Source organism: Bombina bombina, chromosome 1, assembly GCF_027579735.1.
Source record: "Bombina bombina isolate aBomBom1 chromosome 1, aBomBom1.pri, whole genome shotgun sequence".
Lineage (NCBI taxonomy): Eukaryota > Metazoa > Chordata > Amphibia > Anura > Bombinatoridae > Bombina > Bombina bombina.
In genome coordinates this window covers 92,893,880-92,920,314 of record NC_069499.1, presented here as the reverse complement: position 1 = coordinate 92,920,314, position 26,435 = coordinate 92,893,880, and the positions used below count along the sequence as shown (strand labels likewise).

Genomic DNA, 26,435 nt, shown 5'->3' with positions numbered 1-26,435 from the left:
CCAAATACAAGTGCTGCTTTGACGTGCTCGTGCACGATTTCCCCTTAGACATCAATGGGGAGAGCCGGCAAAAAAGAAGCCTAACACCTGCGATCGTGGAAACAAAAGCTCTGTAACGCAGCCCCATTGATGTCTATGGGGAAAGAAAAAGTTATGTTTAAACCTAACACCCTAACATAAAAACCATGTCTAAACATTCCTAATCTGCTGCCCCCGACATCGCCGCCACCTACATAATGTTATTAACCCCCTAATCTGCTGCTCCCGATATTGTCGCCACCTAAATAAAACTATTAACCCCTAATCAGCCAAAAGGATGAAAGCTCAATCCTGTTGGCTGATTGCAACAGCCAATAGGATTTTTACAACTTTAATTCCTATTGGCTGATAGAAATCTTTCAGCCAATAGGAATGTAAGGGACGCCATCTTGGATGATGTCACTTACAGGGAACCTTCATTTTCCAGCGATCGTCGGGGGTTAGTGTTAGGTTTTTTTAAGGTTTTTTTTGGGTGTTTTTTTTTTATCTTAGTGTTTTGGGCAATGTAAAAAAGATAAATGCCCTTTTAAGGGCAATGCCCATCCAAATGCCCTTTTCAGGCTAAGGCACTGTGGCTGAGCTCTGTAGCAACCCAAGGGTTGCAGGTTCAATCCCCGGCGAGGTTCACTCAGCCTTTCATCCTTCTGAGGTTGATAAAATGAGCAGCACCTTGAGAACCTTACGGGTGATTAGCCGCACTTTACAAGTACCCAATACAATACATACATACATTAGGTTTATTTCGTTTTTATTTGGGGGGGTTGGTTGGGTGTGCGGTGGGTTTTACTGTTGGGGGGTGTTTGTATTTTTTTTTACAGGTAAAAGAGCTGATTTCTTTGGGGCAATGCCCCGTAAAAGGCCCTTTTAAGGGCCATTGGCAGTTTAGTGTAGGCTAGGGTTTTTTTATTTTGGGGGGGGGGCTTTTTTATTTTGATAGGGCTATTAGATTAGGAGTAATTTGTTTTTATTTTTGATAATTTCGTTTTTTATTTTTTGTAATTTAGTGTTTATTTTTTTTGTAATATAGTAAATTGTATTTTATTAATTTAATTTATTTAATTTTATTGTAATGTTAGTTTTTAGTGTAAGGAAGATTAGGTTTTATATTACAGGTAACTTTGTATTTATTTTAACTAGGTAGTTAGCAAATAGTTAATAACTATTTACAAACTAGTCTACCTAGTTAAAATAAATACAAACTTACCCGTGAAATAAAAAAAAAACCTAAGCTAGCTACAATATAACTATTAATTATATTGTAGCTAGCTTAGGTTTTATTTTACAGGTAAGTATGCATTTAGTTTAAATAGGTATTATTTAGGTAATAATTGTAAGGTTTATTTAGATTTATTTTAATTATATTTAAGTTAAGAGAATTGATAACAGAAGTAAATTGGATTTTTTTAAACTGTAGCCTCTATCTGACTCATGAAATAAGAATGATTAAGTCATTAAAGATTCATTCCTTTTTATTCCTTTTATTTTATTTATATACCTATACAATAATTACTAGTGTAGAAGCTTTAATATAGTAAATTCACTCTGACTCCATTTTACGCAGAGAGTAGAATCATTGCTTTTGCGATCATGTCGTTTAGTTCCAGTAGAGATAGTTATTTCTGTGTTGGATCCATAACTCTCCCCATGAAGAGTATGCTCCTAGTTTCTTCATTGAAAATCATCAAGATAAATGGTCTGTCAACCATAAGTGCTGGAAATAATGCAGTAGGAATCACTGGGATGGCTGTAGCTCCTGTAGCTTCCGTTCCATATTCATTAATGTTCAGTACAGCTTTATGGATAGCCTGAAGAAACAGATTTTAAAAAGTAAGCGTTACAAAAATACTATTTTAGAGTTTGCACAGGAGAGAGATAGGTTGAGATCAGAAAAGTGCCTAATGTGTAACCATCATTATAAACAGATAGAACATATTCCTCTATGTGCAGAACATTGGAATGTGAACTATTTACAGTAAATACACAGTATAACACTTTATTAAATGAAAATTGCACAAATATGCTTTTTCATATTTGTATGTACTTAACTGCAAAGGTCTCCAATGCACTTATATATGTCTATATGTGTACATATGTGTACATATGTATTTTTGTGTTTATATGTGTCTGTAAATAAATATATACAGGGAGTGCAGAATTATTAGGCAAATTAGTATTTTGACCACATCATCCTCTTTATGCATGTTGTCTTACTCCAAGCTGTATAGGCTCGAAAGCCTACTACCAATTAAGCATATTAGGTGATGTGCATCTCTGTAATGAGAAGGGGTGTGGTCTAATGACATCAACACCCTATATCAGGTGTGCATAATTATTAGGCAACTTCCTTTCCTTTGGCAAAATGGGTCAAAAGAAGGACTTGACAGGCTCAGAAAAGTAAAAAATAGTGAGATATCTTGCAGAGGGATGCAGCACTCTTAAAATTGCAAAGCTTCTGAAGCGTGATCATCAAACAATCAAGCGTTTCATTCAAAATAGTCAACAGGGTCGCAAGAAGCGTGTAGAAAAACCAAGGCGCAAAATAACTGCCCATGAACTGAGAAAAGTCAAGCGTGCAGCTGCCAAGATGCCACTTGCCACCAGTTTGGCCATATTTCAGAGCTGCAACATCACTGGAGTGCCCAAAAGCACAAGGTGTGCAATACTCAGAGACATGGCCAAGGTAAGAAAGGCTGAAAGACGACCACCACTGAACAAGACACACAAGCTGAAACGTCAAGACTGGGCCAAGAAATATCTCAAGACTGATTTTTCTAAGGTTTTATGGACTGATGAAATGAGAGTGAGTCTTGATGGGCCAGATGGATGGGCCCGTGGCTGGATTGGTAAAGGGCAGAGAGCTCCAGTCCGACTCAGACGCCAGCAAGGTGGAGGTGGAGTACTGGTTTGGGCTGGTATCATCAAAGATGAGCTTGTGGGGCCTTTTCGGGTTAAGGATGGAGTCAAGCTCAACTCCCAGTCCTACTGCCAGTTTCTGGAAGACACCTTCTTCAAGCAGTGGTACTGGAAGAAGTCTGCATCCTTCAAGAAAAACATGATTTTCATGCAGGACAATGCTCCATCACACGCGTCCAAGTACTCCACAGCATGGCTGGCAAGAAAGGGTATAAAAGAAGAAAATCTAATGACATGGCCTCCTTGTTCACCTGATCTGAACCCCATTGAGAACCTGTGGTTCATCATCAAATGTGAGATTTACAAGGAGGGAAAACAGTACACCTTTCTGAACAGTGTCTGGGAGGCTGTGGTTGCTGCTGCACGCAATGTTGATGGTGAACAGATCAAAACACTGACAGAATCCATGGATGGCAGGCTTTTGAGTGTCCTTGCAAAGAAAGGTGGCTATATTGGTCACTGATTTGTTTTTGTTTTGTTTTTGAATGTCAGAAATGTATATTTGTGAATGCTGAGATGTTATATTGGTTTCACTGGTAAAAATAAATAATTGAAATGGGTATATATTTGTTTTTTGTTAAGTTGCCTAATAATTATGCACAGTAATAGTCACCTGCACACACAGATATCCCCCTAAAATAGCTATAACTAAAAACAAACTAAAAACTACTTCCAAAACTATTCAGCTTTGATATTAATGAGTTTTTTGGGTTCATTGAGAACATGGTTGTTGTTCAATAATAAAATTAATCCTCAAAAATACAACTTGCCTAATAATTCTGCACTCCCTGTACACATATACATACATAAATACATCTGTACATACATATAAACATATGTATATATATATATATATATATATATATATATATACACACATAAATATCTATATTTAGACATGTATATGTATGCATCTCTATGTTAAAGCCTTTTTTCTAACACCTGAGACCTCATATCTTTAAATATTTTTGAATACTTTGTAATGTATTTTTGATGTGTTTTGTGCAACTTTTTTGTTTTGTGAAACATTTAACCAGAGCTCTGAGGAAGTGGTAATCATTCTCGTATAAATCGCGATTGCACTCAAGCGATCGTGTTTACTTTTAACTTGTATCACGAGTGGTAAACCCAACGCACACAAACACCCACGATAAACCCCTTTTCGCTTGTACGTAACTATTAGCGATCCACTCGTAATCTGGCCCTATATGTTCCCACTTTATATTGTAAAAAAACGAATAAAAAACAAATAAACATAAAATAAATGTATTTATGTTTTGTCAACACTTTGTTAATTATTTATTTTTATTTATTTTTTGCATTGATCACTTAATTTTTTGAAAATGCTTCCCGGTATTTCCGTTTATTCAGCCTTAGACTGGAAGGCTTGAATCGGGGGGGGGAATCTTGGCTGTTTGGAGGCAGGTCAGGGCACTGACTGCATTGGGCTGGGGTTGAGGTCAACCAAAGTCTAATGGTCAGTGGGCATAGTAGCAGTGACGTGCAGTGAGGTCAGAGGCTAGTGAGGCACATCGGAGAAAGACATATATGAACCTAATAGAATAGATTAAATTTATGATTAAAAGTGCAGATTGCACAAAGAGGGAGAGAGAGAGGGAGGAAGAGAGAGGAAGGGAGGGAGAGAGAGGGAGGGAGGGAGGGAGAGAGAGGGAGGGAGGGAGGGAGAGAGAGGCAGAAAGAGGGTGGGAGAGAGAAGGATGGAGGGAGAGAGGGAGGGAGAGAGGGAGGGAGAGAGAGGCAGAAAGAGGGTAGGAGAGAGAAGGTTGGAGGTTGAGAGGTAGGGAGAGAGAGAGGGAGGGAGGGAGAGAGGGAGGGAGGGTGAGAGGGAGGGAGAGAGGGAGATAGAGAGGGAGCAAGAGGGAGGGAGATAGAGGGAGGGAGAGAGAGGGAGGGAGAAGGAGGGAGAAGGAGGGAGAGAGAGGGAGAGATTCTAATATTATCAGAATACAGTGATACTGCACATCAAGCTATCCCACATTTCTGGTGTGACTGTGTTCCCATCATAGAAAATAATCATGTACTGATGTGAAACCAAACATCAGTCTGAGGATAACATTATATCCATCACACATGGAACTCCCTGTCCCTCACACCCCCATACATATTGACCCTGTGTTAGTGTGCATCACACCCCAGTGAAAGAGTGCATGACTAGATTTAGACTGTGGCAGGAGCTATGAACACTGTATGACAGCGAGTGGGAAGTACACGAACTTCTGTACATAGTGTGTGAGTGGCAACCTGGCAGGGGATGGGATATAACAATATTAGTATTCAAATTCACACACCATTATTATCTCTTATAATAAACACTATACACTGCCAATAACTGTTCTATACTCTGCATTCCATCTCCTGTCACTAGTCACTATATCACACAAGATATTTTATTTCCTGTAAACAATGTATATAACAATGTCTACCCAACCACAGTTCAGCAAAGCAAGTGGTGCCTGGTCTGTCACTACTACTGCTCCCCCCAGTGATTCCTAGCAAGGCCTTTCACTGTACCTTCCGACATGGTGGATCCGCCCGACTGATTTCGCGAGATAGAAGCAGTTGATCATGTGATTGAATACAGAAGATATGGACAGTAGGTGGGTCCCGATTCCTACAGCAATCACACGGAAGTCGGAGGAGTAAATCTCAGGAGATACACCAGAGCCTAGAATACAATAAAGATCGGCGGGTTCCCCCGGCTTGTAAGAACCACCCAGGATCTCAGCTCAGCCAGTCAGCTCATGTTGCTGACTCTCTCTCAGGATGTCATCTGCCTGGACTCGGAGTGATGTCATCAGCCTGTGTCGCTACTGCTTAAGGTGGTAGCTCAGGGATAGCGGCAGCAGTGGCTTAAGGGGGTGCTGTTGAGTGTTGAAATGTGTCCGGGTTTCAGCCGGTCTGAAACCCGGACATGTGATTTGAAACCCAGACTTGTAGCAACCCTAGACAGGAGGCAGGGCAGTGACAGTCTCTCCTCTAGTCTTCACACTTCCCGCTGTCTATGCTGCTCCCTTGCGCATCCTCAGGGAGCCAATCAGTGCTGGTCACGTTCTCCTGGTGCAGTCAATCACCAGGAGAACATGGCCATCTCTGATTGGCTCGAGGCAGCATAAGGCATGGCTCTTATTGGTGTATATTTTGCTTAGGTTAGTTTAAAGGTTGTTTTACAACTAGTGGGTGGCGCTGTTGCTATACTAGAAAATGTATCCATGTTTCGCTATGGAGAGATGCAGTCCTGTATGATGCCTCTCCATAGTGTTTTTTAATTAAAAGTAATTTCATTCACTTTGGCCCCATATGGCAGGGGAGGCCTCCTATGACTGCACATCCCTGCATAGTAGGATGGGTTTAGGTTGTACCTGGTTGCCCTTTGGGAAACTGGGACTTCTAAGGGTGGAGAAAGTGGTGGAAAGGACAGCAAAACTGAGCTTCCAAACTGGGAACATACAGTGAATTTGGTTTGGTTGGGAGCTCTGCAATTATGGCCAGCCAGAGAATGTATTGGTTCTTTTAAAGGGACATCAAACTCAAAATGTAATCCCTTATAAAATCTTTTTTAAATAAAAAAAATAAAAAAATAATGCTACATGTATAGGGTGACCATATTGCCACTTTAAAAAGGGACATATATCAAAAATACATATGTCAGGGTTCTCATAATGGAACATTATTCAAAACATTTCTTTAAACAGCCCTGCCATATGTATTTTTCATATGTGTCCCTTTTTAAAGTGGAAATACTTCTAAAATCGTACTTGTTCCACTCTTCGCAGAGAGGTTGTAATTGTTTTTACTCCCCGTAAAGGGGATACATTAATTACCTTGTATTTTATTGGCAAAGGGGGAGGGTAAAATGACTGCTTAAAAGTGAATGTAAAGTTAACGCTATTAGCTAAAGTCAAGCGATAGAAGTTAAAAAAATGAATGAGACTTTCATTCATGAAATCATTAGTATATAGTTATCTTAAGAAATATTTCACATCAAATGCTATATGGATAAGAGCTGAACCCCCGGTCGTCATATTCAGCAATTGATTGACAGATGAATCATCAGCAATTAAGTATTCGTTGTTTCCCACCGGACCATGACGTTTGTGCAAAGGGGCTGAATGCCCCAGGGGGAAACAACGATTAGTTGATTACAGATGAGTCGTCTGTCAATCAATTGCCGAATATGGCGACCGGGGGTTCAGCTCTTATCCGTATAGCGTTTCATGTGAAATATCTCTTAAGATAAGTATATACTAAAGATTTCATGAATGAAAGTCACATTCATTTTTAAACTTCTATCGATTGACTACATTCACAGTAAATACAGTAGAATGGCATAACCAACAAATAAATAATAAAAAGACAATGCAATCATTTTATATAAGCAGATTTTTTTTTCTGATAAACTTCAGTTTCCTTTCATTTGTGTCATGTGACCATCCATCTTCCAATCACAAACTCCCTTTAATATATCACTTGCGGCCAAGGAGTTAAAATTATTCAGGTAATTTGTGAAAAATATATATGGTGGCGCTTGGTGTTTTTGGTGGGGAGGGGCGAGCTGGGCAAGGGGAGGATGGGGGCTGGACTGGTCTTCTAAAATTTCCAGGGCCGCTCTGACTTCCCAGTTCCACCTTGCCTAAACAGCAGTACTAGCTGCACAACTCATCTTATTGGGTCAGTGGCAGCTTCTGTTCGTAATCTCCAGTGCTCTGTGGTATTTCTACTATGTGTTTAGCCTTTTGTGGCGGTTATAGACATAGAGATGCAGGGTCGCTAGTCTTAAAATTAAAATACAAAGGAAACAAGGGCACCAAAATGACAGCACAGTCAGTATCGAAACATTATGAAATAGTGTACAGAAAACTCACACCGTTTTAATACAGACAGTGCGAGCCCAGGAACTTGTACACTATTTATCCATATCACTTTTGATTGATTGATTATTCTCATTCATAACCTTTATTTGTATCTATTATTGGGTGCACCCTTTATTATTCTTTTGAGTGAATCATATAGTCTTAATTGTACTTGCACTAATGAATAAGCGCAAGCAATTTTTTTTTTACTATAATTGCCCTTTAATGAATGCAATAAAAAATGCAGAAATAGCACTATGTTAAACCCTGGAAGCCCCTTGTGACAAGTTACATCAGGCTATGGGGCGTATTTAACAATGTGCGAGCGGACATGATACGAAGTAGCGTATCATGTCCGCTGCACATCGCTGCCCATCGATAAATGCCGACAGCATATGCTGGTGCAATGCCGCCCCCTACAGATTGGGGGTGTCAATCAACGCAATCAAATTCATTCGGGTTGATTTCTGTCCGCTGTTTCAGAGCAGACGGACTAGTTATGGAGCAGCGGTCTTTACACCGCTGCTTCATAACTTCTTGATAGCTTCTGTTTCCGGAGAGAGGGGCCTCAAGCTCCCTTCCGTCACTGTCATTAAGGAGTTAAACAATATTCTTCATATAGGGAAATATAATCCACTGGGAAAACCAGAGTCACTTACTTTGGAGACTTTCACATTGAATTTTGTGGCAATTCCAGAGAAATCTGCCTTTTCGCTAAAGATATCTGTCATTCCCATTTGACTGAAAGTCTTTTTAATCTGAAGGACGGCACTTATTGAAAACTTAGGCAGATAAAGGTTCACAAAGCTATAAAATTATAAGAAAACAAGAGGAAATCAGGTTATCGAAGGTAATGGGAACACGTGTTAAACATACTATTGAAAAAAATAAAAATAAACAATACATTTACTGAATACAGAGGAATTATTTGTTAAATCTAAAAATAATTCTTAAATAGATTAACAAAACCCAAATAAAAAGCTTTAACATCACCTTTTTTATCACGCAAAATGATTTACCATACTGTTTTATATGCATAATTGACATTTTGTGAGATAACTGTCCCTTTAAATAAATTCATTTGAAAAGAATACAGACTAGCGAAGATTTATTAACCCCTGGGTTCTTGGCAAAATTTTATTGTTTTGTAATGTGCTGCTGTCTCTGGAAACAAAAAGTAAAGGGACATTAAAAGGATATTCAACACCTCTTGCTTTTGTGTAAAACAAATAAATAAAAATAAATAAATACATAAATATAAATAAATAAATGCATAGAGAGGTCAAAAAAGCAAAACAAGGATTTCAAATTGTTGCATATTGCTTAAAGGGACAGTCTTGTCAAAATTAACCTTTTTCAGATAGGGCATGCAATTTTAAATAACTTTCCAATTTACTTTTATCATTAAGTTCTCTTTTCTCTCTTGGTATTCTTTGTTGGAAGCTAAACCTAGGTTGGCTCATATGCTAATTGAAGGCCGCCTCTTATCTCAGCGCATTTTGACACAGCTAGAAAGTGCTAGTTCATGTGTGTCATATAGATAACATTATGCTCACTACCGTGGAGTTATTTATGAGTCATCATGTTGAAATTGAGAAGCACTGCTCTAGGAAGTGTAAAAGAAGTATACTTTTTACACAAAGCAAGTGTTGCATTACAATGGTCTTTCACTTCAAATAATTAAACTTTTACTTACACTTGTTTGTCCCTGAGTTTAAAGGGACATTAAAGGGAAACTGAACCCAAATTTTTTTCTTTTGTGATTCAGATAGAGCATGAATATTTAAGTAACTTTCTAATTGACTCCTATAATCAAATTTTCTTCATTCTCTTGGTATCTTTATTTGAAATGCAAGAATGTAAGTTTAGATGGGCCGGCATCTAAACTTACATTCTTGCATTTCAAATAAAGATACCAAGAGAATGAAGAAAAATTTATAATAGGAGTAAATTAGAAAGTTGCTAAAAATTGCATGCTCTATCTGAATCATGAAAGAAAAAATTTGGGTTCAGTGTCCCTTTAATGTCCCTTTAAACTCAGGGACAAACAAGTGTAAGTAAAAGTTTAATTATTTGAAGTGAAAGACCATTGTAATATAATTTCACTATTTAATTTGCTTGGTTTTCCTGTAATTTAAATCTGCTGCTCATTGAAATAAACAACACACAAGAGGCTTTACTTTATATCCCTGGGCTACAAAACAATGCAAATGTTACTATCAACATTCGTCATTATTTTGCAATGCAGTACTTAAATATAAAACTTTCCATGAAAAGAATTAGCATTTCACTTAACAAAATCATTCAAACAATGTATAAAATATCTCAGGACAATTTGGTTCTAACTCACACAAAATAATATACAAAATAAGCTTTTCTCAGCCTTTTATAGAGCGCTTTTGCAGGGGTGTCACATGCTATCATGGACACAAATGCGTAATTAAAATATGATGACTACTTCGTGCCATATTAAAATAATTGTATCATTTGTCTGAAAGCAAGGTTATCATTTAAAGGAACATTTAACTGTTTGGCATAACTACAATAGGTTAAGCTCCACATCTTCATACTGGGTGCCACCATCTTGGAGCTTAGGTATTTTTGCATCTTATAACAGCGGTGCACATATCAGTGATGTCATGATACAGAATAGGAGCTTTGCGTTTTGCAGTGGCTGCGTTGCTCTATATTATTCATCATTATTTATTATTATGTAGCTTTTAAGAAGTGCATACTTTGGGGTCAATTTATCATAGTGCGAGCGGACATGATATGATGTAGCGTATCATGTCCGCTGCACATCGATAAATGCCGACAGCATACGTGAACTGCTGGTGCAATACCGCCTCCTGCAGATTCGCGGCTAATCGTCCACTAGCAGGGGGTGTCAATCAACCCGATTGTATTAGATCGGGCTGATTGCTGTCCGCCGCCTCAGAAGTCTCAGGACCGCTGCTTCTTAACTTCCGCTTCAGTCGGAACTGAAGCTGAAAGGGTCGGAAGCAGCATCCGCTGCTTCATAAATAGACCCCTTAATTGCAATCAGAAGTTACAATTTTTATGATGATAATTTTGTTCACAAGTCTTTTTAAGTTATAAAACACATCATTTTTATTTCATGATTCAGATTGAATATACTATTTTAAACAACTTTCCAATGGTTTTTTTACTATCAATTTTTAATTGTTTTCATGTTATCCTTTGTTGAAAAGCAGGAAGGTAGGCTCAGGAGTGTGCACGTGTCTGCAGCACTTTATGGCAGCAGTTTTGCAACAATGTTATACATTCGCAAGAGCACTAGATGGCAGCACTGTTTCCTGTCATGTATTGTCCCAGACATGTGCACGCTACCTACCTAGGTATCTCTGCAACAAAGAAAAACATAAGAACAAAGCAAATTTTATAATAGAAATCAATTGTAAACTTTTTAAAAACTGTATTCTCTATGTGAATCATTAAAGAAAAATTATGGGTTTCATGTACCTTTAAATATGTGTAGGTTTTCTTTGGGAGGGTCTTCATGCACTGGGGGTGTGGCTGAGTGTTTTTGGGTGTGGCTAAAAAACCCTAGGGCGTGACTACGTAGGAAGTGACAGAGGAGGAGAAGGGCAATTCTGCCCATTAGCAGAATCGGGGTGTAACCTAAAAGATTGCAGTGATTTTGCAACCCTATACACCCTGTATAACCGCCTCTGATCATCATGCATTTATACATACTTACAAGATTGTAAAAGTGTAGAGAATCAGACAGGAATGCTCTGTGAACAGCAAATTTACTCACTTACTTGCACTTACCTGCTCGCTATTGAATCTATCCATTTTGTAACTGTCTCTTTGGATAAAATCTGTTCTATAGTATGTATTTGTCCCAGCTCTGGGATTATAAGAAGCATGAATGCATTGTTTTTATATGGAAGCTGCAGTATTTGACATTGGTGTGTCCGGTCACGGAATGTCTTGTAGAGGCCTATGCGATTCATCATGGAAACATGAACCTTAGTATGGGAGTCCAACATAAAGTATCTAGTATGTGTCAGCTGAGATTGGAAATTATCTGTCCATTTTCCTGATAAAACAAATAAGCAGTACATTTATTTTATAGCAATTGCTCTCATGTAAGGTGTCTTTAATGACAGCAGATAATGAAATACTAACTCGCACAATATATGACTTTATCACAAATGTATTGCGACCCTCTCTAGGTGCCATATTGATATATGTAAAGGTGATGGGGAGAACAAAGTTTAGCATTATTTTTGGTACAAGCTTTTACTATATTATTATTATTATACTTTATTTATGAAGCGCCAACATATTCCACAGCGCTGTCCATGGATACAATTAATTTAAATAAAACAATGATATAAAACTTGTAAGAGACAGGACAAAATTTACAAACACATACAGGAGGAATTGAGGACCCTATTCCCATGGGAACTTACAATCTAGAAGGGTAGGAGGTTGAGAAGCAGGAGGTGAGGACTGCAAGATTGAGAAAGATGTTAATGCAGAGTTAGATGAGGGAAATATTAGGTAAGTGAGATTAATTTATTATTAAGTTGGGTGGTAGGCTTCTCTGAACAGAAAAGTCTTTAGGGAACATTTAAAGGAAGAACGATTAGGGCAAAGCCTGACAGCACGAGGGAGAGTGTTCCAGAGGGTAGGTGCTGCACGACAGAAGTCCTGCAGTCTAGCATAAGAAGAGGTGATAGTCGCAGATGCAAGAAGCAGGTCATTGTTGGATCTTAGTGGGCGGGCTGGAGTGTACTTGTTTATTAGAGAGGATAGGTAGAGGGGAGCGGCATTGATGAGAGCTTTGTATGTAAGGGTGAGAATTTTGAATTTAATTCTGCTGTGAATGGGGAGCCAATGAGGGGACGCGCAGAGAGGTGCAGCAGATACAGAGCAACGGGAAAGGTGGATCAGCCTGGCAGAGGCATTTAGGATGGATTGAAGGGGGGAGAGATGGGAAAGAGGAAGGCCAGTAAGTAGGTTATTGCAGTAGTCAAGTCGGGAAATAACAAGGGAGTGCATTATTTGCTTTGTAGAGTTAGCACTCAGAAAAGGGCGAATTTTGGAAATATTGTGTAGATGGTTGTGGCAGCATGTAGAAAGTGATTGGATATGGGGGACAAAGGATAGATTTGAGTCAAGAGTAACTCTGAGGCAATGGACTTGGGGCGATGGGGAAATAGTGATATCGTCAACAGGGATAGAGAAGTCAGAAGTCGGCATAGGGCTTCAGGGGGGGGATAAGAAGGAGTTCAGTCTTGGACATGTTAATCTTTAGGTGGTGAGAGGCCATCCAGGAAGAAATACCAGATAAGCAGTAGCTGATATGAGAAAGGACAGAGGGAGAGAGAGCAGGGGTGGAGAGGTAGATCTGAGTATCATCAGCATAGAGGTAATATTTGAAGCCATAACTGTTGATAAGTTTACCCAGCCAAGAAGTATAAATGGAGAAGAGTAGAGGACACAGAACAGATCCTTGAGGTACTCCAACAGACAGAGGCATTGAAGAGGAGGAGTCGCTGGCAAATGACACAGAAAAAGACCTGTGAGAAAGATAGGAGTGAATCCAGGAAAGAGCAGTGTCACAGAGGCCAAAAGAGCTAAGGGTCTGTAGGAGGAGGGGGTGGTCAACTGTGTCGAAGGCAGCTGAGAGATCAAGTAAGATGAGTATAGAGTAGTGGCCAATATTTTTAGCAGAGAGAAGATTGTTAGTAACTATACTATAGTATATACAGTTGATTTAACTAGTTTCAAATAAAAATAATCTAGTTAAAGAATAGTGCTACATAGCCTAAAAGGATACTAATGGCAGAGTCTGAAATAAAAAAAACAAAAAAAAAACTTTCCAATTCCATTATCAAAATATGCACAATGTATTTATATGCACCAGCTGTGTTTTTTTATTGGCTGATGGCTGTCACATAATAGTGGGGACAGGAAAAATGGAAGTAACTTTGTAATTTCTCAGATAATTCACAATAAGGCATTATTTCCATTGTTGTCTTAAACTGTTTAAACTGCTGGTGGCAACAAGTATCTTCATTAAGGTCTATAGAGATTTTTTAGGTTACCACCAGCTTATCCAGTTTACAACAGCAATGAAAACTAGGCCTAAATCGTATTATATTGTCTTTCATATTATGCATTTATTGATTCTGCAATTATATTTAAAGGGATATGAAACCCAAATTTTTTCTTTCATCATTACATAGTAACATAGTAGATGAGGTTGAAAAAAGACAGAAGTCCATCGAGTTCAACCTATACAATTCTAAAATACTTACAAAAAGCTCCAGTTAATCTTAAATAATCCCACTAAAAGGTGACCCATTTAATACTAGCAATCATATCTATGAATTTTGTTTATAGACAGAAATGTATCCAAACAATTTTTAAATGTATCTTCTAGGGTATTGGCATTCACTACCTCCTTTGGTAATGAGTTCCACAATTTTATTGCTCTTACAGTGAAAAAACGTTTCCGTTGCAGGAGATTAAATCTCCTTTCCTCCAACCTTAAATTGTGACCTCTTGTCACAAACAATTTTCTTGGAATAAACAGAGCTTTTGCCATCTCTGTATATGGGCTAGGGATGGGCGAATGTGTTTATATTCAAATCGTAGACTAGAAATACTATTTTGAATTTGAAAGTCACATTCAAATCGAATGTCACATTCAAATTTGAATATTACATTTATAAAACACAGTATTAGACTAGAAATACTATTTCGAATTCGAATGTCACATTCAAATTTGAATATTACATTTATAAAACACAGTTGTAAACTAAAAATACCAATTTGAATTCAAATCCAATTTCGAATGTAGCATTCAAATTCGAATATTTCATTTATTAAACACAGTTGTAAACTAAAAATACCATTTTGAATTCAAATGTCACATTTGAATTCGAATGTCACATTCAAATTTGAATATTACATTTAAAAAACACACCGCTAGATTTAGAGTTCTGCGGCCAAAGGGGTGCGTTAGCTACGCGTGCTTTTTTTCCCGCACCTTTTAAATACCGCTGGTATTTAGAGTTCACAGAAGGGCTGCGTTAGGCTCCAAAAAGGGAGCGTAGAGCATAATTTACCGCCACTGCAACTCTCAATACCAGCGGTGCTTACGGACGCGGCCATCTTCAAAAACGTGCTCGTGCACGATTCCCCCATAGGAAACAATGGGGCCGTTTGAGCTGAAAAAAAAATTAACACCTGCAAAAAAGCAGCGTTCAGCTCCTAACGCAGCCCCATTGTTTCCTATGGGGAAACACTTCCTAAGTCTGCACCTAACACCATAACATGTACCCCGAGTCTTAACACCCCTAACCTTACACTTATTAACCCCTAATCTGCCGCCCCCGCTATCGCTGACCCCTGCATATTTTTTTTAACCCCTAATCTGCCGCTCCGTACACCGCCGCCACCTACGTTATCCCTATGTACCCATAATCTGCTGCCCCTAACACCGCCGACCCCTATATTATATTTATTAACCCCTAATCTGCCGCCCCCAACGTCGCCGCCACCTACCTACACTTATTAACCCCTAATCTGCCAACTTTTTATTTATTTTAACCAGGTACAATAGCTATTAAATAGTTAATAACTATTTAATAGCTACCTAGTTAAAATAATTACAAAAGTACATGTAAAATAAATCCTAACCTAAGTTACAATTAAACGTAACACTACACTATCAATAAATTAATTAAATAAAATACCTACAATTATCTACAATTAAACCTAACACTACACTATCAATAAATTAATTAAATAAAATACCTACAATTATCTACAATTAAACTTAACACTACACTATCAATAAATTAATTAAATAAAATACCTACAAATAAATACAATTAAATAAACTAACTAAAGTACAAAAAAATAAAAAAAGAACTAAGTTACAAAAAATAAAAAAATAGAAAAGCTCTTTTACCTTACCAGCCCTTAAAAGGGCCTTTTGCCAATCGGAATTAAGGTAGGAAAATTCTGATCATATTCAAGTTCAATCCGATTGGCTGATCCAATCAGCCAATCAGATTGAGCTCGCATTCTATTGGCTGATCGGAACAGCCAATAGAATGCAAGCTCAATCTGATTGGCAGAATTTTCCTACCTTAATTCCGATTGGCTGATAGAATCCTATCAGCCAATCGGAATTCGAGGGACGCCATCTTGGATGACGTCATTTAAAGGAACCATCATTTGTCGTCTAGTCGTCGGTGAAGAAGGATGTTCCACGTCGGCGGGATGAAGATGGATCCGGAAGAAAGAAGATTGAAGATGCCGCTTGATAGAAGACTTCAGCCGGATGATGGATCTCTTCAGCCCGATGATGGACCTCTTCAGCCGGATGATGGACCTCTTCAGCCGGATGATGGATCTCTTCAGCCCGATGATGGACCTCTTCAGCCCGATGATGGACCTCTTCAGCCCGATGATGGACTTCGTCAGTCCCCGCTTGGGCTTGGATGAAGACTTTGGAGGCTCCTCTGGACGGATCGGTGATACCCGGCGTGGTGAAGATAAGGTAGGGAGATCTTCAGGGGCTTAGTGTTTATTTAAGGGGGGTTTGGGTTAGATTAGGGGTGTGTGGGTGGTGGGTTGTAATGTTGGGGGGGGTATTGTATGTTTTTTTTTACAGGCAAAAGAGCAGAATTCTTTGGGGCATGCCCCGCAAAAGGTCCTTTTAAGGGCTGGTAAGGTAAAAGAGCTTTTCTATTTTTATTTTAGAATAGGGTAGGGCATTTTTTTTATTTTGGGGGGCTTTGTTATTTTATTAGGGGGCTTAGAGTAGGTGTAATTAGCTTAAAATTGTTGTAATCTTTTTCTAATGTTTGTAAATTATTTTTTTATTTTTTGTACTTTAGTTAGTTTATTTAATTGTATTTATTTGTAGGTATTTGTATGTAATTAATTTATTGATAGTGTAGTGTTAGGTTTAATTGTAGATAATTGTAGGTATTTTATTTAATTAATTTATTTATAGTGTAGTGTTAGGTTTAATTGTAACTTAGGTTAGGATTTATTTTACAGGTAATTTTGTAATTATTTTAACTAGGTAGCTATTAAATAGTTATTAACTATTTAATAGCTATTGTACCTGGTTAAAATAATTACAAAGTTGCCTGTAAAATAAATATTAATCCTAAAATAGCTACAATATAATTATAATTTATATTGTAGCTATATTAGGGTTTATTTTACAGGTAAGTATTTAGCTTTAAATAGGAATAATTTATTTAATAATAGTTAATTTATTTCATTAGATAAAAATTATATTTAACTTAGGGGGGTGTTAGGGTTAGGGTTAGACTTAGCTTTAGGGGTTAATAAATTTAATAGAGTAGCGGTGAGGTCCGGTCAGCAGATTAGGGGTTAATACTTGAAGTTAGGTGTCGGTGATGTTAGGGAGGGCAGATTAGGGGTTAATACTATTTATTATAGGGTTATTGAGGCGGGAGTGAGGCGGATTAGGGGTTAATAACTTTATTATAGTAGCGGTGAGGTCCGGTCGGCAGATTAGGGGTTAATAATTGTAGGTAGGTGGCGGCGACGTTGGGGGTGGGGCAGATTAGGGGTTAATAAATATAATATAGGGGTCGGCGGTGTTAGGGGCAGCAGATTAGGGGTACATAGGGATAATGTAGGTTGCGGCGGTGTGCGGTCGGCAGATTAGGGGTTAAATTTTTTTATTAGAGTGGCGGCGATGTGGGGGGGCTTCGGTTTAGGGGTACATAGGTAGTTTATGGGTGTTAGTGTACTTTAGAGCACAGTAGTTAAGAGCTTTATGAACCGGCGTTCGCCCAGAAAGCTCTTAACTCCTGGCTTTTTGCTGCGGCTGGAGTCTTGTCGTTAGATTTCTAACGCTCACTTCAGCCAAGACTCTAAATACCGGCGTTAGAAAGATCCCATTGAAAAGATAGGATACGCAATTGGCGTAGGGGGATCTGCGGTATGGAAAAGTTGCGGCTGGAAAGTGAGCGTTAGACCCTTTCCTGACTGACTCTAAATACCAGTGGGCGGCCAAAACCAGCGTTAGGAGCCTCTAACGCTGGTTTTGACGGCTAACGCAGAACTCTAAATCTAGGCGACAGTATTAGACTAGAAATACTATTTTGAATTCGAATGTCACATTCGAATTCGAATATTACATTTAAAATACAGTATTAGACTAGAAATACTATTTTGAATGTGACATTCGAATTCGAATTTAGCATTCAAATTCAAATATTACATTTATTAAACACAGTTGTAGGCTAGAAATATTATTTTGAATTTGAATGTCACATTCGAATTCGTATGTCACATTCTAATTCGAATATTACATTTCGAAATTGAATTAAAACATAGCTAAACATTCTATTATTCGAACGAATATTTTCAAATATTATTGAAAAATTCAAAAAACGAAAATTCGAAAATAGAATGTTAGAATGTTATATAAAGATTTGAAATTCGATTCGAACAAACAAATGTATCAAAATTCATTTAAAATTTCGAATTTTTAGAAACATTCGCCCATCCCTAATATGGGCCTTGAATATATTTATATAAAGTAATTATGTCACCTCTCAAGCGCCTTTTTTCAAAAGAAAACAGACCCAGTTTGGCTAGCCTCTCCTCATAGCTTAAATTCTCCAATCCCCTTATTAGCTTTGTGGCCCTTCTCTGAATTTTTTCTAGTTCTACAATATCTTTGTTTGCGATCGGTCCCCAGAACTGCACTCCATACTCAAGGTGAGGTCTTACCAGGGCTTTATATAGTGACAGAATTATGCTTTCCTCCCTTGAATCAATGCCTCTTTTAATACATGCTAGTATTTTATTAGCCTTTGAAGCTGCTACCCTGCATTGTGCACCCATCTTTAGCTTGTTATCTATTACTACTCCCAAATCCCTTTCCTCCTCTGTTTGGCTAAGTCTTGTCCCTTTTAAATAATACATTGTCTGCTTATTTTTACTTCCAAAATGTAGAACCTTGCATTTTCCCGTATTAAAACTCATTTTTCATTTACCTGCCCATACTTCTAATTTTTGCAGATCCATTTGTAATGAAAGTTCATCCTGCTCTGACCTAATGGCCTCTAGTTATCAAGGTCTGGCGGACCTGATCCGACACTGTGGATCAAGTCCGCCAGACCTCGCTGAATATGGCGAGCAATACGCTCGCCGTATTCAGCATTGCACCAGCAGCTCACAAGAGCTGCTGGTGCAACGCCGCCCCCTGCAGACTCGCGGCCAATCGGCCGCCAGCAGGGGGGTCAATAAACCCGATCGTACTCGATCGGGTTGATTTCCAGCGATGTCTGTCCGCCTGCTCAGAGCAGGCGGACAGGTTATGGAGCAGCGGTCTTTGCGACCGCTGCTTCATAACTGCTGTTTCTGGTGAGCCTGCAGGCTCGCCAGAAACACGGGGCATCATGCTCCATTCGGAGCTTGATACATATGCCCCAATGACTTTACTTAACTTAGTATCATCTGCAAAAATAGAGATGTCACTATTTAATCCTTGCTCCAAGTCATTTATAAAAATATTAAAAAGAACAGGGCCAAGTACTGATTCCTGGGGCACTCCACTGATTACCTTTGTCCAATCTGAGTATGATCCATTTACTACTACTCATTGCTCCCTATCTTTTATCCAGTTATTTATCCATGAACTAACATTTTCAGCTATTCCCAGTCCCTTCATTTTGTGTATTAATCTCTCATGTGGCACTTTATCAAACGCCTTTGCAAAATCTAAGTATATCACATCAACTGATTCCCCTTTATCTATATTTTTACTTACTTCCTCATATAATCTAATTAGATTAGTTTGACATGATCAATTTCTCATAAAACCATGCTGATTAGAACTCATAATCTTGTTTACACGAATATGCTCATCAATATAATCCCTTATAATCCCTTCAAATATCTTCCCCACTATTGATGTCAGACTAACTGGTCTATAGCTTCCTGGATCATCCCTGCTTCCATTTTTGAAGAGTGGCACCACATCAGCTTTACGCCAATCCTGGGGTACCATGCCTGAGGATATTGTGTCTTGAAAAATTAAGAGTAGAGGTTTGTCTATAACAGTGCTAAATTCCCTTAACACCTTTAGGTGTATTCCATCTGGGCCTGGAGTTTTATTTACCTTAATATTATCCAATTTTTTCCTGATATCCTCTATACATAACCCAGTGAATGGCATGGGCTGGCATGCTCTATTTTGTTCTAAAGTATCATCCAATGGTTTCTCTCTTGTGTATACTGAAGAAAAAAACTGGTTTATTACCTCAGCATTCTCCCTGTCACTGTTAATCATGCTACCCTCGATGCATTTTAATGTACCTATATTGTCTTTCTTAGATTTTTTGCTATTTATGTACTTAAAGAAACTTTTAGGGTTAGACTTAGAATCCTTTGCAATTAATTTTTTTATTTTCAATTTTGGCTAATGTGATTGCTTTTTTGCATGCTTTGTTACATTCCTTATAAATATGGAATGTTGAGTCTGTACTATTTTCTTTGAATAATTTAAATGCCCTACGTTTTTTCCTAATTTCTCTTAGCATGTTTTTATTTAGCCACATTGGCTTGAATTTTTTATTTTTATTTTTATAACCATATGGTATTTGTTTATATGTATATTTATTTAACAAAGTTTTAAATGTTATCCATTTATTCTCTGTATTTTTATTAGAGAATACGTTGTCCCAATTTATGTTATTTAATGATTTCCTTAAATCGTTGAATTTTGCTTTCTTAAAATTAAAAGTCTTAGTTAAACCTTTAAGACACTGCTTATGAAAAGAGATTTCAAATGTGACCATGTTATGATCACTGTTACCCAAATGTTCTTTGAATTCTATGTTTGATATTATATCTGTATTTTTTGATAGCACTAAATCCAATATAGCGTTACTCCTAGTTGGCTCCTCTATTAATTGTGACAAGAAGTTATCCCTGAAAACATTTAAAATTCTATCCCCTTTAGCTGAATTACTAGTTTCATTGGCCCAGTTTATATCAGAGTAGTTAAAATCTCCCATAATTACAGCACTGTTATTAGCAGCCTTTACCTATTTGCATTAGTAATTGAGTTTCCTCCAGGTCACTAATGTTGGGGGGCTTGTAGCATGTTCCTAGTAATATTTTTTTAGGATTTTCCCCCCACTCTTTATTTCTACCGACAGGGTCTCTACATTGTCACCTGTATCATAAATATCTTCCCTTATTGTAGGTTTAAGGTTAGGTTTAATATACATGCAGATTCCTCCACCCCTTTTATTATTCCTGTCCCTCCTAAATAATGTATACCCCTCTAAGTTAACTGCCCAGTCATGTGAATCATCCCACCAAATTTCAGTTATACTGATAACATCATAGTCCTCTTCTGCAACTAAGAGCTCCAGCTCCCCCATTTTACCTGTCATGCTTCTTGCATTTGTTATCATACATTTCATTTTCATGTGGATTCTGCTGATACTTGGTGTGCTTTCCTCCATATTTTCTAATGTGAGATTTCTTAAGTCATCCCTTTCTTGAGATATTAAGGGAGTGACATATTCACAGACTGATCTCTCTATTGTGTTCTAACTGACCCTCCCCCCCTTTGCCTAGTTTAAAAGATTCTCTAAATGTGCTACCATCCTTTTCCCCAACACACCTGCACCAATGTCATTCAGGTGCAATCCATCCTTACTGTACAAATTGTACCCAAGTGAAAAGTCAGCCCAGTGCTCTAAAAAGTCAAACCCCTCATTTTTACACCATGTTTTTAACCATGAATTAACAGACCTTAGCTCCTTCTGCCTTACTGAGTTAACACACGGCACTGGTAATATCTCAGAAAATATTACTTTGGAGGTCCTTGCTTTAAGCTTGCTACCTAACTCCCTGAAGTCATTTTTTAGGACTCTCCATCTTCTGCTGATTCCTTCATTAGTACAAATATGTACCATGTCTGCAGGATCAGACCCACATCCCTCTAACAATCTATCAATACGCTCCACAATATGCCTAACATGAGCCCCTGGAAGACAGCAAAATGTTCTTTTTAAAGGGTCTGGATGACAAATTACCCTATCAACCTTCCTAATAATAGAGTCTCCTACTACCAACATCTGCCTCAGGCTTTGACTTGTATGTCCCTCTTCCATGACTGAAGATAGAGATTACAATTTACTTCTATTATCAAATTTTTTTCTCTTGTTATTCTTTGTTGAAGAGATATCTAGATAGGTAGCGTGCACATATCTGTAGCAAAACATGACAGGAAATAGTGCTGCATCTACTGTTCTTGCTGCCTTATAGTACTGCAGACGTGCACACTCCTGAACTTACCGTCTTACTTTTTAACAAAAGATTATAAAAAAAATAAATTCGATAATAGAAGTCAATTGAAAAGTTGTTTGAAATTGTATGCTCTATCTGAATCACGAAATACATTTTTGGGGTTTTATGTCCCTTTAATGGTACTTTAACTGCCTGTAGTCACGCCCAAAAACATTAATAGCTGTTGCTACATATTCACTACTGTTTAATATGCACATTTAAATGTTAGTTTTAAACTATTTATAACTAATACATTTTAAAAAATGCAATAAAAATATAACTACAAATATGTAAAAATTTACCTTTGAAAAGAATATAATTTGCCAGGACCATTTCTGTGTATGGATCAAGATGTTCAACTATGTTATCTATTTTTCCCTTAGTTTTATATCTCACATAGTCATTCACTTTTTTCTCTGCTGCATTTCCATTAGAAAAGTTAGTAGCCATGATCTCAGCCTGGTAATATTGCTTGACCTGACTTACAAAACTCTTAACCATCTTTAAATTGGATGCTACAAATATAGCATTACCAAATTTAAATTGGAGATCACTTTTCGGTTGATCCAATACATGAAGAAGATTTCCGTAGGCTTTGTGTATCATTTTGTCTTCAATCTTTGCATGTTTTAATTTTAAAAGTTCTAGAATTTGTGAGTGTGTTTGATGTTTAGCGCCCAGGGATAACATAGCCAAAGTAGATGAAATACTCAAAGGGGAATAAAATAGATTTTTTTCTGGGGAACTGACAGATTTGGAAGACAAGTGTTTGTACATGTCAAGAGAAAAAAGGAAGTTTGCTTCTTCGACTTCTTTTGCTGCAAGTGTTTCTTCATTATGTCCGTGTTTGTGTGGATGTGTTTTTTTGGAGGAAATATCTTCTTTTGAAGCATTTTGCTTTGAAGAAATATGCTTTGAAGCAGAGTGCCTTGAAGCCAATGTCAGAGTAAGAAAGCACGTAAGGTAAAAGAAAATCCTCATATCTTCTAAGTGCAGATTAACCTGTAAAAATCTTATGTTAATATTTGTAGTAAAAGAAGAATCCTAATCAATAACAAACTATGGTAAAGAACATTTGTATAAATAGCACATTAGTTGTCACATAAAGTCTCCTAATTTAATTACTAATTAATAGATCAATTTGAAATGTAATTGGCTCATTGTTTCAGAGATGTGTAATGGATTTAAAAAAAGCAACAACAGGAAAATATAAAATGACCATATAAACATTATTTGACTATAACTATATATATATATATATATATATATATATATATATATATATATATATATATATACCTCTGATGGTACGCCTGTGCGAAACATGTCAGGTGTTCCAGTCTGTAATGACCCTTTGACTGTGGTTGAATAAATTGATAACTGGTTTACAGCACTTTCATTGTCTGGCAGCAGTTTTCCTTTCTGCTTTCTGCTTATATACTGTATATGTTTATATATATATATATATATATAAATAAAACTATAATTAATTTTAATTGCTTTGGGATGTTAAATGTTTTTCAGTGCAGAGGTAATAACTTATTGTCTGTGAGTCTGTGTGGTCTACAACTTTGCTCCTAGATGCTACCCCCTAACAATAATATCACTTACAGTTGACTAAAGCAGATCTAATATGGCAGAAATTTCACAAACTGACTTGTGGCAAAGGTGGTATCCTATGATAGTCGCTGAGCTCTTCAGTATGATCCATTGTACTGTAAATGTTTGTCTATGGAGATTTCATGGCAAGGGGCTCTATTTATGAAACTGCAACAGCAGCTTAGGAGTCCCATCGGCGGCAGGCTTGCACGAGTAAGCCTCAGTCTAGAGTTAGGAAGCAGCGGTCATCATAACGCAGATTCTTAACCCATTACACCATCTGCTATGTGGCGTATCTCAATCCCCCCAAACTTTTCCAACTGGGGAGATTGACAGCCCTTGTCGTCGATGCACATATATATATGTATATATATATATATATATATATATATACACAGTATATAATTATTAATATTTATATATTAACTGAATATAGGAGACTGACATAGATACAAATTCAATAGCTTGTCAAGGGGTCTAACACAATCTTTTAAACATCTTATCAAACGATTTTGTGTTTATGTGCCTATTATGGCTGAGTCGATCACAAGTGAAGATTACATGAGCAAAACAAGTCTTTTATACCATAGGACTAGAGTTGCAATTTTTTTCAACAACTACCAAGCTGCTGAACATTCATTTTAACCCTACCCCAATTTTAATTTAACACCTGATGAGTTTTCTACACACTCATAAAAATGAATGAGAGTTATGTTGACCAAGTGAAAAGTGTAAACTGATATAACTTTAACGAGCCAAATGGTTAACACTCTGTGCCTCAAAATTACTGCTCACTATGCAAACTCAGCCATTGAGTATATTTATAAACTTTACTCATGGCATTAACATTTTTTGTCACTTCAAGTTCCTTTAACCTGCCTTATAGTTACCTATAATACAGAGTATTCTGGCCCAATGACAATTGTGGATCTGAACAGAATAAGCAAAACCTTCTTCCTCATTGTAAGTATTAATTACTTTCATACAATTAGTGGAAATAACATAGAAAACATACTGTAGATCTTGGTTGCTTTATGGAGTCTGTACTTTTATATTTCCCTCCTAAGTGAATGCTTAAAGTAATTTTAAACTTTAATACATTACTGTCCAGTATATACAAGTAATCTTTCAAACAGGAGCACTTTAATTCATTAACATTTTGAAAGCCGCTTCATTTTTAAAATATTTACCATTGACTTATGGCAAACATACCGCTATTCCTCCGCCCGCATCTCATACTGTATTTAGGAGATCGATGATGAATCCAGCTTCCTCCAATCATTGCATGACCCATCTGGCATCCAGCTCATGGGGCACGCAATGATTAGAGGAAGCCGGATTCATCATTGATCTGCTAAATACAGTGTGAGATGTGGGCAGAGGAACAGCGGTATGTTTGCCATAACTCAGTGGTAAATATTTTAAAAATGAAGCGACTTTCAAAATATTAATGAATTAAACTGCGCCTGTTTGAAAGATTACTTGTATATATTGGGCAGTAATGTATTCAAGTTTACAATTACTTTTATTAATTAATTATAGGAAGGGCCTTAGTATATCCCAGGCATTCCTGTATTTCCTTAGTCTTTGTCCTTACCACCCCTATTAGAAGTTTATTCCATTAATTAACCACCTTTGCTGTAAACAAGTGTGTCTGCTAATTACTCCTGAACCTGCTACCCTCCAACTTTTTCATGTTAAATTTAATTTTAATTTCTACAAAAAAAGTCAAAATTCAAACTTTGTCATGCAGATAGTGAATTAAAAAAAAAATCTAATTTTTTTAAATCAAATTTATTTTTGGTATGTTGGTATCTTTGTTGAAGATTAAATCTAGTTAGGCACAGGAACATACACATATTTAGCACTCTATAGCAGCAGTGTTTGAAATAATATTTGTGCAATATTATTGATTGTTGCAAACACTGCTATTAGAGTTCTAAAGACATGTGAATACTTCTGAGCTCCTCTGAGCCTACCTAGGTTTATTCTTCAACAAAGGATACCAAAAATATAAGGCAAATTTGATGATAATAGAAGTAAATTGGAACATTGTTTAAAAATACATGCTCTACCTCAATAATTAAAATGTATTGCCTGCATTACTAATTTTATAAAGCTAATAAAATAATCTAACATATAAACTTGCATCATAATTTGTTCACAAGAATAAAAATACCTTTTACTGAGTGTCCTCTTCAGCCTGTGAGGTCTGATTTTCCTCTGACTGCCAGTATTTCTTAGCTACGTTATTTCCTTGTCATGTTTACCAATATATGTCAAGATGACATGACCTAGAATGTGACATCAAACAAAAATCCAAGGATACTGTTGAATAAACAGAGATGTAAAACAGACGTTGTCAATTTAATTAATACAAGACCCATTGGTCTAGATTTATAGATGCTAATGGTGCTACTGAAGAGCCTTGTTGTAAAGCAAGATCATGTTTAGGATTCATTGCTTCACTTATACTTTCTACAGTGGAAGTTCCTGCACAATGTGCAAAAAAAAATTGAACTTCGAATATCACAGCCGTGGTAAAGTATTCTCCAATAGACTTCAGTGGAGTGCACAAAATGCAAAAAAACATCCATACTCACGAACTAACCCAACTGCATTTATTCAAGAGTGCTTAACCCAACATGAAATATGAACATTTCA

The 26,435-nt window shown here is 37.2% G+C and overlaps 1 protein-coding gene across 1 annotated transcript; it reads right to left on the bottom strand.

The window, feature by feature from the left end:
• Positions 1–1,530: 1,530 nt before the first annotated feature.
• Positions 1,531–25,968, bottom strand: LOC128636353 (serine protease inhibitor A6). Its single transcript, XM_053689380.1, has 5 exons — positions 25,951–25,968; positions 22,475–23,174; positions 11,619–11,889; positions 8,483–8,630; positions 1,531–1,844 (listed from the first exon to the last, which is right to left on the bottom strand). Exons 2-5 carry the CDS (start codon positions 23,151–23,153, stop codon positions 1,653–1,655), a joined length of 1,290 nt encoding a protein of 429 aa, XP_053545355.1. The 5' UTR covers positions 23,154–23,174; positions 25,951–25,968; the 3' UTR covers positions 1,531–1,652.
• Positions 25,969–26,435: the final 467 nt, after the last annotated feature.

Coding starts and splice junctions, on each gene's coding strand:
- LOC128636353 (XM_053689380.1), bottom strand. CDS start 23,153: ATGAGGATTTTCTTTTACCTTACGTGCTTTCTTACTCTGACATTGGCT. Junction 11,890..22,474: donor AAATTATATTCTTTTCAAAG/GTAAATTTTTAC, acceptor TTGTTTTATCAG/GAAAATGGACAGATAATTTC. Junction 8,631..11,618: donor ATAGATTCAATAGCGAGCAG/GTAAGTGCAAGT, acceptor ATAATTTTATAG/CTTTGTGAACCTTTATCTGC.